This window comes from Neophocaena asiaeorientalis, unplaced genomic scaffold, assembly GCF_003031525.2.
Source record: "Neophocaena asiaeorientalis asiaeorientalis breed wild unplaced genomic scaffold, Neophocaena_asiaeorientalis_V1.1 scaffold15, whole genome shotgun sequence".
In the NCBI taxonomy this organism is placed as follows: domain Eukaryota; kingdom Metazoa; phylum Chordata; class Mammalia; order Artiodactyla; family Phocoenidae; genus Neophocaena; species Neophocaena asiaeorientalis.
The window spans coordinates 1,060,174-1,076,507 of record NW_020185328.1 but is presented as its reverse complement, the minus strand read 5'-3'; the positions used below and the strand labels follow the sequence as shown (position 1 = coordinate 1,076,507).

Genomic DNA, 16,334 nt, shown 5'->3' with positions numbered 1-16,334 from the left:
CCCCCCGTCTCCCTCCCTCCCTCCACACACACACACACACACACACATACAATTTAGTTAATCCTCTGTGGGACCCAACCAAACACATCTGCAGTCTGCATTCAGCCTGCAGGCTCTGATAGAAAATAGTAAGTGTTCATGAGAATAGAAAACCGGTTCTTAGGGGCCTGACTGTCCACTCCCTGAACTCCTGCCAAGACCCTATCAGTAGATATTGCTACCTGATCACATTACCTTGAAACTCTTCTTTTACTGTCTGAATTTTTCCCTTGTTTCCCACTGAACACGTGGTTTTCAGTATTAACCAGCCTGGGGGCCCAGCACTGGTTACATGTCTGTGTGTACCGGGTGCACCAGTGCCAGGCGCTCCGGTTTGTCTTTCCAACAAGCCTGTGAGACAGACCGCTGTCCCCTTTAGCAGAGAGCTGGGGTAGGACATTGATGGTTGAAGGCAGGATCAGAGGGTAAGTGGTAGCCTGCTGGCTTTTTTTTTTTTTGCAGCCTGCTCTTTTATTACAGCCACAAGGGGTGTGTTTGCTCAGAAAGTTGGCGTCACTCCAGTGATTCAGTTACTGGCCAGGCCATGATGACTTGTGATTCAGATCCTGGGGCTTCCTGGTGCCTTCCCCCCAGAGTGTGCTCTGTGACACACTTTCCATCCCCACCCTCCTCTCCCTGCTTCAGGTCCCACTAGACAAAGATTAAAATGCCCACATTTCCCTAAAGTGACATCTTGTTCCTAGGAATTTCTAGGAAGCTGAGAATTCAGATGGATAATAGCATTAAAACCAATGCAAAGTATTTGAATAGCTAAATACTACTTACGTTTATTCAAATCTCTCAGCCACATGTAAAAGTGGAAACAAGGCTGCGGACGCAATAGGCAGAGTTTTATCAAACCTGGGTGTCTGCACAGGCAGGCACCGGCCTGGGCCCTTCTGGGTGGGTTATCCAGTGACTCCAGAAGTTGACCTCAATCCTTGCCTAATAGCCACAGCGAGCACATTCTCACTTAGCTTATGGATATGAGAGGGGAGACCTGTCTTCCAGGGCACTAGACAGACAAGCAGATGCCTTCTGCACCAGAAGGGGTGTTGCACAAACGTGAAGCCATCAGCAAGGTCACAACTCCAGGTCATGGAATGTCAAGGTCGCCCTTGATGAGAACCACATCGTAGACTGTTCAGTGATGTCCAGAGTGTTTGCAAATCAAATTAATTGGAATTGCATCCTTTCCTTGATACAATAGGAAGTGTGGCTTCTGGGGTGGAGAGGCTTAAAAGCTAGTTCAAGGCTCTGAGCTGGATTAACTTGGAGCAAGTTTTTCTAATTTTGGTTGCCTCATCTATAAAACAAGGATGAAAAAGTAATTTACCTTTCAGGCTGAGAGTGAGGCTTCACAGACGAATGCAGATGAAAGTATGTGTGTGCTCTAAGGTCCTATACATCGGGTGCTGTTTGTCTTGGAAGCTGTTTTTGGAGTAAGAATAACGCAAGTTTTTTATCCAAGTAGTAGCACAAACAAACAGCCAGACATCCGTGCATTGAGGGGAAGACCAAAGACACCCTCTGAGGGTGCAGAGAGGCTCAGAGATATTTGTGTCCCAGCCTCTCGGTCTGGTTCTGCCCCAGCCCAGCTGTTGAGGCAATGCAGAGCAGCTGCAAGTGGGGAGGACGTCCTCAGCAAGACCTCCTGCTCCTGTAAACACCACCCACCACTCCGACGTCAAGCAGCCGTGACCCTGCTTTCGTACACGTGAGGCAGCTCAGCCCACCGAGTTCCTTGAAGAGGTTCCTTAAGTTAAAACGACATGATTTTGATTTGACTTCTCCATTGGACGCATGTTATCATAAGTTGTTTTTTTTTTAATTAATTTATTTATTTTTGCTGTGTTGGGTCTTCATTTCTGCACGAGGGCCTTCTCCAGTTGTGGCAAGCGGGGGCCACTCTTCATCGCGGTGCGTGGGCCTCTCACTATCGCGATTTCTCTTGTTGGGGAGCACAGGCTCCAGACGCGCAGGCTCAGTAGTTGTGGCTCACGGGCCCAGTTGCTCTGCGGCATGTGGGATCTTCCCAGACCAGGGCTCGAACCCGTGTCCCCTGCATCGGCAGGCAGATTCTCAAACACTGCGCCACCAGGGAAGCCCAAGAAATTATGTTCTTTACCAGTGGCCCAGTGTACAACTTTTTCTAGAGGGATCCCCAGCAGAAGGGAGCGGGAAGCTATCTGAGGGATAGGGAGGGGGCTCTCTGTGAAGGAGCAGGTCAGAACACAGATGTCAGAAGTGGGGAAAGCTGTAAGAGCCCCAAGCTGGCAAGCATGCACTGTGAACCACTGGCTGTTTATAATCGTGACTATAATACAGTCAGGAAGTAAGTCGTCTGTGTACCAGATGCAAAGTTTCTCACCAATTTTAGGAGGACCTACCCAAGCATTTTATAACTAAAGCCAAATTGTGGTCTATTTCCTTACAGCTGTGTGGGTGGGAGGGGCCATGGCTGACCCAGTCCTGATACGTGTGTGAAATGTTCTGCAGTTACAGGAAAACTTGCTCAGGCCTTGGAAACTTTATGCCCTAGAGGTTGAGAAGAAGAGACTGCTTGGCGTTATTTTCCTGCAAAGGGAACATTTAGAAAATCCTAAGGGTGCAGCCTGGAAACCACAGGCCACTCAGAAAGGGTGTCACATTCGCATTCTGAAGGCTGGGGGCCAATCCTCAGAACCGGCGCCAGCTGGCAGGGGAGCCCAGTTTAACATGCTACAGGGAACAAAACGAGGACCAGCGCGCTGTGAATCAGGGCACTTCAAACTGTTCGCAGAAAGGCTGCCTGCTGCCTTAGACCCGTTTCAAAGGCTCTGTTAACAGGTGCTTGCTGGGAGCACAGAAGGGCTGGGCCAGACCGCTGGGTGTGTGCAAAGTCCCCGGGAGGAGACCCTCAGCCTCTCCTTTGGGTGGGGCAGGATGAGTGCGGAATCTGAGGAGGAGGCAGCTTGTCTGGAAGTGTGTTGTAACCGGGTCGCCCAAGGCAAGGCCAGCGTGCCCTGCCACGCGCTGGCTCCTCCCAATTTCCTGCAGGGCTTGGGCTCCCTTACGCTAGGGGAATCTTCAGAGGGCTGTTTCCAGCCATTCTATCCTGTCCTGACACCAGAGTGCAGCAGAATTGCCTGGGGCGCATGCCCACAGCCCACCCAGACCAGTCGGTCAAGACGCTTGGAGGCCCATTGACCAGGTGGAGGCAGGTAGGTACACAGAGGATTCCCATTCATTGTGCTGGGTGTGACCCCCAAGGATAAATACAATAGCAGCTGCTGTGTATGGAGTGCCTTGGTCCTATGCAAAACACTGCACGTGCACCAGTGAATTGAATCCTCAAAAACAGTAGTATCCCTATATTACAAATGAGAAAGCATGGGCTCATAGAGGTTCAGTAACTGGAAGAGGGTCCGAACCAGGAACGTGAAGCTTGCTGATTAGGTTGGACTTCAAAGTTCCGCACGCAGTTAAAAGCACAGTTTTATTTGGGCATTTGATCCAAAGCTGCCTCGGACTTCAGAAGGTACAAGCCCTACCCAAGTCCTTGAACTCAGCATTCTGAGGGCAGTAGAACTCCGGTGGACACCGCAGGAGCTGTGGGTTGCTGTTTTCGGCAGCCTTGTCTAACGTAAGCCTTTATGGCAGATACGCCTCGTGCACCTGCAGCCCCTCCAGAAGGTTGAGTCAGCCTGCGTTTGCTGCTGGCGCCACGGCGCCCTCAGACTTTGCTGAGTCCTTGCATAGCGCCGGCGAGGCACACCTGCTGTCCACCCGCTCTGACTCATAAAACTGCCAGGGCTGCCAGCTCTGCGATGTCTTCCAGTGCCACCGTGCCGAGAGAGAACTTAGCCACATATGGCGGGGGCACCAGGCAGCGCTTTTCCCCAGCCCGCCTTCCCCTTGGGCAACCCCACTGGGCAACTAGACAGGTCGAAGCTCAAGGTCCGGAATGTTTCCTTTGTTTTCACCGGGAGAGAGAGGCAGAGGGCAGGCCCACGCACATGGGATGGGGATGTGGGATTAGCCAGTGCCCTGGCCACCAGGATGAAGCCAGAGAGGTCAACGGGGTGGGGCGGGGGGGAGGTGCTGATGTAATTCCATTAAATATTTCAGGCTTGAGGCTGTATCCTATGTGACTTTTGCTGTGGATCTGTCATTGAGAGTCTTTCAGCTGAAAGGTTCCCACTTTTTCCTGAATAAAGGCTTCCTTATCTGCCTAACTTTCTCCAAACGACTGCAAATCTTGATAGCACCTAAAAATGCACCCTTTGTGCAGAGTTCTCCAGAAGCGCTCTCTTCTGCCCTTTTCTGTTGCCAGGATCTGTATCAGTGAATAGTTGGGTAAGAGAGCCAAAACGACATGAAATCAAACCTTCTATTAACGTACAGGGCAGTGATGTTAACCTGCACGTGGAGCATGGCCCGCGTTGGCCGGAGGCCTGGTAACTACCACGGATGTGTGTGTGTGTTTGTTTCCCCTTAGAAAACGCTACCTTATGCTGTATATGGGGCGCATGGATTAAACTACTAGTACTGGGTTTCTGCAGACGAAAGATTCATGAAGGTGCTCAAAAGGATTACAAGCTTAGAAACTGAGGCCGCCACTCCCGTTGCTGAGGGGCTTTGTGGTAGCAGCCTCCAAGAGGCTGTGGTGACCGGGAATGCATCCTTTTCCCCTCAAAGCATTATGCATGTCTAAGCAACTTAAAGATGACTGTTCTTCACCTTTGACAAAAAAGTTCTCTTCAGATTTCAGGTGAAACCGTAACTGAAGATGTCGACCAAGACAGCCAGCACCAACAACATCGCCCAGGCAAGAAGGACTGTGCAGCAGTTGAGAATGGAAGCCTCCATCGAAAGAATAAAGGTAAGAGCCTTGAGTGGGTCAGACGTGTTTTCGGACCGGCTCCCTCTGCCCTCCCAAGGCTGGGCCACATTTCTGAGAAGGTGGATGCCATGTAATTGGGCCAGGTGCCAGGCTGTCCCTGAGCCAGCTGAGAGCCTCCGAACCTTAACTCTCATTTCAACGTAGCACTGGTGATACAAAGTGTCTATGTGAGGCTCTCTGTGTGGACAGAAAACCTAAAGTCCGTGACAGGATTTCCTGAGGACCTGCCTTCCCTGAGCGCACATGGTTGATTGAACCCCCTCTGTCACCGTGTTCTCCCTCGGGACAGGGCTTCCAGGTGGACTTTATAAACACCCTCGTCATCCCTCTGGAATGTATGAAGTGTTCTAGAGTTATCAGTACAGCCAAGATGGCCTTGCATAAGTCAACACCCAGGTGTCCTTTTTAGGAGAAGGTGGGTTTTTCAGTGTGTGCAGACTTGGACAACCACAGTCTGCAACCCAGGGTAAGTATCGCCAGCCTTAGTTGAGATCTGGAGGAAACCAGAAGGCATTTGTTGGGTCACCTTGGAATGTTGTGAGTAATGGCCGTCTCCTAGATACTGAAGCAGTCACCTGATAAATTCCTCTGGGCCTAGAGATAGTCACCTGTCTTCAAAACAGGAGGCTGAAAAAGAAAACAAACAACAACAGAAAAAGAAAACAAAAAAGCTTCCCTGGTGGCGCAGTGGTTAAGAATTTGCCTACAGGGCTTCCCTGGTGGCGCAGTGGTTGAGAGTCCGCCTGCCGATGCAGGGGACACGGGTTCGTGCCCCGGTCCGGGAAGATCCCACATGCCGCGGAGCGGCTGGGCCCGTGAGCCATGACCGTTGAGCCTGCGCGTCCGGAGCCTGTGCTCCGCCACGGGAGAGGTCGCAACAGTGAGAGGCCCGCGTAACCGCGTACCGCAAAAAAAAAAAAAACAAAAAAAAAACAGGAGGCTGCCCGTGCCCCTGGCCTGAGGACACTTATCTGATTATTCTAACGGGTCTCCCACCCAGACTTCTGAACAGGGTGTGGTATTTCCATTTTTAACTCATGCCGAAGTAAGGTACTGCATCTTCCCGTGCTGGCTTTGTCCCTCTTTTTATTCCCCCAAGTCCAGTCTTTAACAGTAAATCTTGAAGCTCTACTAGAATTTGGCTCCATTCTGAGTTTTGGCTCCGAGCCCATAATTCGGTTCTTTAACTCTGTTCTGCATTCTAACCGATTTGCTATTGGATAGAAACTAAGATACAACCTTCCTTTGAATCACAGGCACTTTTCTTGTTCCCCTCCCCACCCCAGCTTTTTATTTTGAGAAATTTCAAACCTGTGGAAGAGTTGTAACAAACACCCATATACTGTTTACCAAGATTCACCAATTATTAGCATTTTACCCCACTTGTTTTCTCTGTCTCTACACACACACACTCACAAAACTGACATAATTTTTTCTTTAAATTCGTTGCAAGTTATTTGCAAACATCGTGACGCATCACCCCTAATACTTCACCATCTGTCTCCTAAGTATCAGGGCATTCTTCTGCATAACCACAGTACAAGGATTACATTCAGATCAGCTGCTAATAGTATCTAACACATAGTCCAGTTTCGAAGATTCCAGGCCACTCACTTTTCAGAATGGCCTTCACTTTAGATGGGATTGTTTGCTGACGATCAAATTCAGGCTAAAAGTTTGGGCAGAAATACTAGCTGGCTGGTGGTGAGTCTTCTGTACTCACTCCAAGAGACATCTGATGTCAGTTTGATCACTTGGTTAAGGAAGGCCTCATCTGCCAGATTTCTCCATTTAGAAGTACCTTTTCCCTCTTTAAGTAACAGATAATCTGGGAGTGATACTTTGGTCAGATAATCTGGGAGTGATACTTTGGTCATCCTGTTCTCCAACAGTCTTCCACCCAGTGGGTTAGCATTCAAATACCTTTCAAGTTTGTAAATATTTTTTAAAAATTTTTTTTATTGAAGCATAGTTGATTTACAGTTTTGTGCCAGTCTCTGCTCTACAGCAAAGTGACTCAGTTATACACATATAGACATTCTTTTTTATATATTCTTTTCCATTACAGTTTATCACAGGATACTGAATATAGTCCCCTGTGCTATACAGTAGGAACTTGTTGTTTATCCAACCTATATAGTAGTTTACATCTACCAACCCCAAACTCGCACTCCATCCCTCTCCCTCCCCCTTGACAACCACCAGTCTGTTCTCTATGTCTACGAGTCTGTTTGTTTTGTAGATAAGGTTCATTTGTGCCCTGTTTTAGATTCCACATATAAGTGATATCATACGGTATGTGTCTGTCTGACTTACGTCACTTAGTATGATCATCTCTAGTTGTATCCTGTAAATGTTTTCTTTGTTTGCTTTGGTCTGTCTGCGCACCAGGTTTCAAAGGCATCAGCGGACCTCATGTCCTACTGCGAGGAACATGCAAGGAATGACCCTCTGCTGATGGGGATACCAACTTCAGAAAACCCTTTCAAGGATAAAAAGACCTGCATCATCTTATAGAGGAGTAGTGAAGTGGCTCCTCCCCTCTTCTCAACAAAGCAAACGATGAGCAGCTCCTTGAAAAGATTTACCTTTGGCTTATTTGGTAACCACTGCTAATAACTAAAATGCTCTCAAGTAACTTGGAATCCCATGAAGTCTTTGTTTTCCAAGTTGTCCTCTCTCTAAAATGCCCTTTAATGAATTAATAGAGAATAACAATCTTGTTTTCCATTTGTTAACTCTGGTGTCATATTGGGTTACTGCCATATTGGGTTACTGCTGAAGGAAAGTTGGTCTGGCCTTTTAAAAAAACAAATATGTGAATGATCCAGTTAAGACCTAAATTACCTAAGGACTCGTCTCGATTAAAATGCCAAGAATAACTTGTCCTAAAGCCTTTCTATCATAGTATGTTCTTAATAGGGTTATGCCAATCTGTACAGTATAGGTGGGTGAGGAGTGTTTTGTGTATATATATGTGTGTTTGTATATACACATCTCAAAGCTTATTTCCCTATTAAAATGTCTCTCTCTCCAGACCATCAGTTCAACTCCAGAAGAAGTTATACCTTTATCTTGAGCTGTGTGTGGGTAGAATTAAATTCTTTTCTCATAGTTATTGTACAAAAAGTAAAGAACACCCTGAAGACTGCATTCATTGTAATTGAGTAATGAAGGCATCTCTCTCCTCTTGAAATCGTGCTGACCTCCTAGGCTCCAGTAAACTGTGCCAATTAAAATTTAAAAACTGAACTAAAAGCCCTTTTATGATATGACTATTAATTCACCAAGGGCTCTCGGGCTTCAGTGATCCTGCGTCTAGAAAAGGGGAGGAGGCCCTTGGGGAGTACCCTGGGCAGCTGTGCCCCAGGGCTCACGTTCTCTGGAGCAGGGGTAGACACCTCTGAAATTTCCACTCTGACGATGGGAGCGAGACAGAGCAGCCGTGAGCCGGGCCAAGAGAAGAGCAGGAATGCATGAAAAACAGCTGCTCTCCTTGGCCCAACTTTGTGATTTAGCTCACTTTCTCTGCCTCCCCTCTATCTTTCGTCTGCTGCCAGAGCATGTCCTCAGAGGTAATGTTCGCCTCCCAGCCCCAAGTGGGCAGATCATGATGGGGAAGAAACATACACACAGAAAGAACGTAAAGGTATCAGACACTTACTTACTTAAGCTCTTTTCAAATACCTGCAGCGTCATCATCATCCCTAGCCTGTCCTCACACCATCTGAGAGAGGCTAGGATCCAGTGGTTCGCTACCTGGGCCCACGGTTCCAGCAGCTGGGTGTTGGGCTCCTTGATTTTCCTCTGGGCATGATGGTCCTGCCACACATCCTCAGAATTTCCAGTGGGGATGCCAAAAGAAGGCATCTCCTGTGGCCAGAGGGTATGTTAACTTTATCAAAGAGGAAGAGAGGGTCTTTTTAAATGCTTATTTATGGGCCCAAACCATACACTAGACCTTTGATATTTTAATTCAGCTTCAGTTCATTAAAAACAACTACTCATGAACGATTTAAAATCTTCTCCGAAAGGCTCCCTCCCCAAGAAGGAATTATTTACAACGGTTTTCCCTAGTTCTGTACAGTCCTGCCCTGCAGTGCAAGCCCCTTTTAAAATCTAATGTCTGAGCTTTGCATATTATGCTGATTGTGGGTGAACAAATGCAGTACTGTTTCCAAACTGCTCAAATATATTCCGTATTTCTCCAAGTCACCTGCCTATTCAGCATTGTGAACGGCCCTCACTCTTCCAGGACCATGTGGAAATCATGCCACCGCCGTTACCCTCTTGTCACCTACGCTTAGTTCTGCAAAACGCCCGGTTTCCAAGTAAATTATAGGCACCTGTTGGAGAGAGAACAGTTTTTCCTTTCAAAAGGTGATATTTGAAATGTACATTAATAAGACAACTTTACATTTACAGCTTCACTTAATGAGACATTCTTTTTTTATAAGTATATTTTTCTACTGATAGTTTCAGAACACTAATCTGATTTTCACTCTGATTTTTACCATGTTTCTTTAAATATTTATAATGTAGCTTGTTACAAAATATTTTCGTGAAATTACTTTTATTATACTGCTATGTACACATTTTTGGTAGCAAGCGTAGTTTATTCTTTAGTACTAAAACATGTTCTTTTACCTAACAGAAAACAAATATGGTTTGCTGTATATTTGTTAACATGCCTGTAGTGGTAAGGAATGGACTTGAGGTCCCAGGAGATTTCATTTTTATTTTTGCTGGCCAGATATCATAAAGGCTACGAGTATGAAAATCATGTAACTTCCTAACCAGGTATAGGGTATGTTTCAGAAAAGTGATATCAAATCCTTTGATGCTGGACCCGAGGGGGAGAAAAATTGTAGCTAAATGTTGATTTACTTATAACTAGACATCTATGTGAGAAAAATATAATATATGTATACATATGTATGATATGCAGAAGTCACTTTTATTTATCAGGTTTTATTCTACTTGTAAAGCCACAGTTTAACTATTCGGCAGCAACCAAAATTCGGTTTTTGGTAATGACAGACAAATGCCCAGTGTGTGTTATTTTTTCCAACTACCACTATAATGACACACCTAATCACTTACGTGCATGCAACTTCTTGCCTTCGTGTCTATGAAGCTATTTAAATATGTCCACTCTACTTTGTCTGTAATGCTGCTTCTGTTAACAGTGATCTCTTTTTCCATTCTTATATCTTCATTAGTGCATCGTAAATCTGTCCAATTGAGGCCTCAGGACCATGGCAAGATATGCTAAACAGAATTTCCTGACTCCGAAGTATTTTACAGAAACACTTTTTTTAACTAGAGAAACACTTTCTATACCAGGTGGTTCACAAGCTATAGGTTTTTTTTCTAAATAAGAATCAGGTTTTTACATTTCTTTACCTTATTATTAAAATGAAAAGTGCCATGCTTACCCTTTAAAGGAAAGACCTGATTTGCTTTCTCTCTATTGGGACTACTTCTCTGCTTTACTAATCTTTCAACTATCAGGAAAAAAAAAAAAAAAATTATACCAACAATTTAGTAATTTTGAGGCATAAGTTAGTTTAGGTAGTGCCAAACTTTCCCTTCAGATTCCTCCTTCTCAGTCAGTTTGCACCTAAGAGAGTGTCATCTGAGTGATTACTCCGAATTTTAACAGCTATATAGTCCCAAGAAGTAAATCACAGTACATGTCAGTCCTTTCTCAATAAACATAATACCAGAGTGTGTTAGGACTTGTATTGACCTTTTATGGTAGATCTGTTAATAGGGAAAAAAATACATTGAATCAAGTAGAATTATCTGTATGTTAAAATAGAACACTTACCTAGGAGCTGGGTGGCCTCGATCATTCGTTGTCTAGCCAATCCTGTGTCCCTGTGTTGTGTGACTTTGAACAAGGCACTCCATCTCTCTGGGCCTCCATTTCACCATCTGTAAAACGGGGCTTGAAGCAGATGATGGCTGAGATTCCCCCTGTTCCATCCAGCAGCCTACTACCCCTCTACTGGTCCTGCCAACATGTTGGTGCTATATGCTGCTTCAAATATAGAACTGGTTTGTCTATTGTGTGTGCTCATTTAATAGCTTATGAAAGGCCTTTTCGTTATATGGTTTTTTTTTTCTAGTTTTATGGACTCGATTACTGTAATAATGTCTTGTTTATAGCCATGTAACTATAAACATACATTCTCTTGATGTCTCAGTAAATTTGCATTTGGTATATAGTTGATGGAATTGTTGTTTTATAACATTCTTTGACTACTCATCTGTCCAGCATCTTATTAACCTAAACATTGTGATTATTGTTTGGAAATCTGTTCTGCAGAAAGAATAAAAGCATTTACTTGATAGCTAACGTGTTCACAGATTTGAAAGAAGTTTCATTAAAGCACCGTTGCTCTCTTTACTGGATCAGTGCCTCATTGAATCTTCCTACTGTATTTTGCTCAATAAATTAACAGACGACCAATTCTCTTCCCCTTTTCCTGCATTCATTCAGTTAACATTTTCTGAGCACCTGCTGAGAGCCAGGTATGGAACTCAGGCTCTGATTACACTCAAATGAATAAGGCTCACACCAGCCCGTGAGAAGCTCACAGTCTAAGGCAAGGAAGGGTGGGAATAACCAATATATAAACTAATAATTATAGTACCGTGTGCAAAGTGCCTGAACTCAGGTGAACACACAGTGCCGTGAGAGCCCAGAGGAAGGAGGGCTACCTCCATATCAGCAAAGTCTGAGAAGGCTTCCAAGGGAGGTGGTGTTCGAACTAGGTCTTGAGAGACGAAGAAACCTTGTATGTGTTGGAATGAAGTCTTGGGAGGGAATGACAGGAGGAGGAGAAAAGTGAGCTCAAAGCTAGTGTGCAGAGCATCTCCCATACCACTTACCCTGCAAGCAGCCGGAAGGCAGTGGAAGTTGTTAAGGAGGAGTGGCGTAGTGATTCACAATGTGTGGAAGGCTCTTTCCCATCCTGAGACCCGGCTGTGACCACAGAAACAGACAACAAATGGAAAGGTCATCAGACTTGCAGACTCATATTCACCAAGTGTTTGTTGAAGGTACCCTGCCTCCTGCCCAGTCCCTTCCTCCAGAGCTGGGATTCCCACAGAGATCAAGGGAGGGACAACGTCATCCAGAAAGCCAGGGAGAAGGCAACCAACAAGGTTATGGGCTGGGCAAGCTAAAGAGATGCCCCCTGCTTCCGAAAACCAGCACACACACACACTACAAAGGGTAGGGGCAAAAGATAGACAGCCACTGAGCCCTTCCTAGGAAAGGACTGAAGAATTTAGACATGTTGGTCATGAAAAACAGGCAGCAGCAACTGACCAGGACGTTCACTGGCTCAGACCAAATTACCAGAAGTCCCTGTGACTTTCAATGGAAGACGGGCTTGGGGGTGGTAGATGGGACCTGGGTAGGGATAAGGGGATGGAGGACAGTGAAGCTGAAATGAGTAGACTAAGTAAGTAAACGTGGCAGATGAAATGGTATGCAACCTTAATGGTGTGAACAAAGAACTCAAGCCTGCTGGTAATGTGGGAGCCAAATGTGGAGATGCAGGTCCAGCTCTCCTGGACATGCGCTGTGACCAGCTTCTCATCGGCAATGTTACACATATACATAAGGACATTCACCATAAGCCTTCTTACTTGGGGCTAGGTGGACAGTCTTTTGAGTCCCTATGTCTACATTTATAAACTTTGGGCTCACGGCTCTGACTGTGTAGAACCTGTCCTGCCATCAGCTCTAAGCCATCTTTGCACAACCTGACATGACTATTGCCTATAGCTTGCTTTCAGAGCATGGCCCTGCTTGCTACTCTACCCCTTTGCCGCTGTGAGCAGCAAGTAACGTTTCCCTTCAGGTGCTTCCCCCATTGCTGTTTCCTTATCTGAGTCAATCATATCTATTAAAGGCCATTTAGCTATAGGCCAGTCCTGGGCAAACACATACATGCAATTGGTCTCAGGAACCCTCACCTCAACGATTAATTTTTTAAGAAACCAGTATTTTCTCTGCACTGGAAGAAAATGCAGTCCAAATAAATGTATCCTGAAATGCTATATGACTTAATATATTAATCTGTAGAAGACAACTGATGCTATAAAATAGAACTATGGAGAGAGCAATGCTTAGCACAAAGGAGCAGAAGTTAAAGTTTGAGGTGTATTGAGAATTAATTTTACATACAAAGCATTTTTATACCCTATAAATCCTCCTAGGTAATCTATTCAATAATGAAAGCAAGTAAGTGGACTGGCCGAGATATATAATGGTAAGGTCTCGAATTTGCACGTTAAATCTGCAGCTGAGACATCTATGTGCAAATTGCTACTCCTGGTCTCTAGATCCAATCATGCCATCTTCACACACACACACACACACACACACACACACACACAGCTAAGTGATAGAAGAGAGAGCTCCACAAAAGACCTGAAATCTGGTCCTGACATAGGACATTAACCATGTGACATCACAAAGACCCTGTGGATCTGTAAGTTGATATGCTGGGGGCAGGGGAAAAGCAGTCACTCACTGAGCAAGTTGTGATATAAAGTTTCCTTCTAAAACAGATTTAAGTAAAAAGTAAGCCAATTTACATTTTCAAAAATGTGGGTATATAATAGCACAGCTTGTACTTGGATGTGGCAAAAATGGTAAAGAAGCTTTACAGTATATCTGAAGACAAGCATCCCTTTGGAGAATCGTCCATGTGCAGCAGATCCTTCCTACTTTTAACCTTGAGACATTTTCCCATGGCCAACGCATTAGAATTGCTTTATTGTAGATAAACCCTAGTAGATCTGACATCAATGAAGTACATTTCAATATAGCTCATATATCTGTCGATATTTACAGACATCTGTGTGAAGCCCTGGGGAAAGGAGGGACCAAACACTGACACTGGGCTGGACGCTCCACATGTATCCTCCCATTTAAGCCTCACAACAACTCTTGAAAGGAAAGTAGACTTTATTTAACTGTATGCTACAGATGAGGAACTGAGGCTCAGAGAAGTCAAGTGAGTAATGCAGGATCCAACAACTAAGAAGTACAGACCCTAATTCCACACACCCGCGTCAGCTAGATTCTACAGCCCATAGTCTGTCTTCATAACTGTAGCATGGTTTGAATGGCGGGGGGCGACAGGAAGGCAAAATAACTTCGGGAATTTTAAAATTAATCAAGTGAGAAATAAAACTACCATATGACCCAGCAATTCCACTCCTGGGTATGTATCTGAAAAGAACAAAAATACTGATTTGAAAAGATACACGCACCCCAATGTTCATAGCAGCATTATTTACAATAGCCAAGATATGGAATTAACCTTAGTGTCCATCAACAGACAAATGGATAAAGAAGATGTGGTATATAAATATAGTCAATGGAATACTACTCAACCATAAAAAAGAATGAAATTTTGCCATTTGCAATAACATGGATGGGATTTGGAGGGTATTATGCTAAGTGCATTTAGAGAAAAACAAATACTGTATGACATCGCTTATATGAGGGGTCAAACTAGTGAATATAACACAAATGAAACAGACTCACAGATATAGAGAATAAACTAGTGATTGAGGGGGAGGGGCAATATAGGAGTAGGGAATTAAGAGGTACAAACTGCTATGTATAAAATAAGCTACAAGGATATATTGTACAGCACAGAGAATATAGCCATATTTTATAACAACTATAAATGGAGTATAACCTTTAAAATTGTGAATCGCTATGTGGTACACCTGAAACATAATATTGCACGTGAACTCAATAAACAAAAAAAATGTTTTAATTTAAATAAACTTAAGTAATGTAAAGTGAGCAAATTGGTTCCTTAGTAATCAAGAGCCTAATGTACTGGACCTTAAATAAAAATAAACAATACTAGACTCCAGGCACTTACTATGGGCAGGTGCTATTTCTCAGCATTTTGCATCTCTTAATTCATTTAATTCTCACAACAAACCCATGAGGTCACTACTATTATTATCCCTACTTTACATATGAGAAAATGGAATTTCGCAGAGATCCAAAAGTGCATTCGATATGCTTTTTTTAAAAAACTGCATTTTTTTCATGAGTTGTCAGTATGAAGTAAGAGAAAAAGCATCTTAGACTCAGGAAATGTGGGTTCTAGTTGGACTGCCACTAATTTGCTGTGCAACCTTAAGACTTTTATGACTCCTGTTCCTGTTTCCAGAAAAAAAAAAAGGAATTTTTTAAAGAAGGATTTAGGCTAGGTAATTGTTAACATTTCTTCTAGCTTTAAATCTTATACAAATTTGGGAGAGGAGAGCAATTCACTTTGGGTCACTTTTTTGCCATCTTTACCCCCAGTCATTTTACATTTTCCTCCTTGAATCGAAAATCAGGAGATAAAGAACCAAAGTCTAGAGTATGGGGTCAGAGAAGGGTATGTGGGTTTGCCGAGTATAATTATAGATATTTAAAAGATATTTTAAAAATCACTTCCTGATACTTCAGCTACTGACTCATCATCAGGGCAGGAAAGAATTTTTAAGGAAAAATGAATTGTAGAAAGGTATTTTGTATATAAGCAATTAATAGAATTAAATGAGCAAAGTTCTTCAACAAAGTATCAGCAATGTCTCATGAGTTATAACTACAGAAAGAAAAATACCCCACTCGACATTAAATGTGGATAACACAGCATTTGATTTTTAGAAGCAGGACAAAGAGGAATTCACTCATTTGTTGAGCTCCTCCTGGGAATATGGTAGCTCCTACTAGCTAAGTATGTCCTAGGATAAACCCAGAAAAGACTAGGATCTCCCAAGATAGTGAGGGTGGGGATTGGGGTGGGCATTACTGTGCAATGTGATCAATGCTATTATAAGAAGTCGCCCTGCCTGAATGAGTCAAAAAAGGTTTCACAGAGGCGGCACTGTATCAGTTGGGCCTTGAAGGATGAGTAGGAGTTCGTTAGTGAAGAATAGGGAAAGGTTATTCTCAGCAGCACAAAAAGTGTGTACAAACGCTAGGTTCTAAAGAAGTCTGGGTTACCAGATAACAGATCTCTGTGGCAGGAGTGTGGGGAAAAGAATGTTGATGAGGCTGGGAAGGAAGTTTGAGTCAAGTCAACAAAGGCTAAGAGTTTCTACTGATTATAAAAGGCAAGGGGAGGGAGTTGGTAGAGTGGTTTAAGCAGGGTCTTGACATGATAAGCCTTGTTTTCTTAAAGACAGAGTGAAGAAGGAGAATGAACTAGTGGAGAAAAAGTGGCAGTAGTGTTTCTAACCTCTGCTGAGCCTCCAGCAGCATTTTATAATTCTTTTATTGGTCCTTGTTCAACTCCTCCATTCCAAACCTTTAACACCCTACTCAAACCCCCCTATTTATCTCCTTCCCATCAAGCAAATAATCCTG

At 44.0% G+C, this 16,334-nt stretch overlaps 1 protein-coding gene across 2 annotated transcripts in view; it reads left to right on the top strand.

The window, feature by feature from the left end:
• GNG12 (G protein subunit gamma 12) overlaps positions 1-11,339 on the top strand; it is a 124,958-nt gene extending 113,619 nt beyond the window's left edge. For both annotated transcript variants that reach the window (XM_024734642.1, XM_024734643.1), the window contains exons 3-4: positions 4,786-4,903; positions 7,316-11,339. In XM_024734642.1, the coding sequence (XP_024590410.1) occupies positions 4,811-4,903; positions 7,316-7,441 (219 nt within the window). In that variant the 5' untranslated portion in view covers positions 4,786-4,810 and the 3' untranslated portion in view covers positions 7,442-11,339. The remainder of the gene's footprint in view (positions 1-4,785; positions 4,904-7,315) is intronic.
• Positions 11,340-16,334: the final 4,995 nt, after the last annotated feature.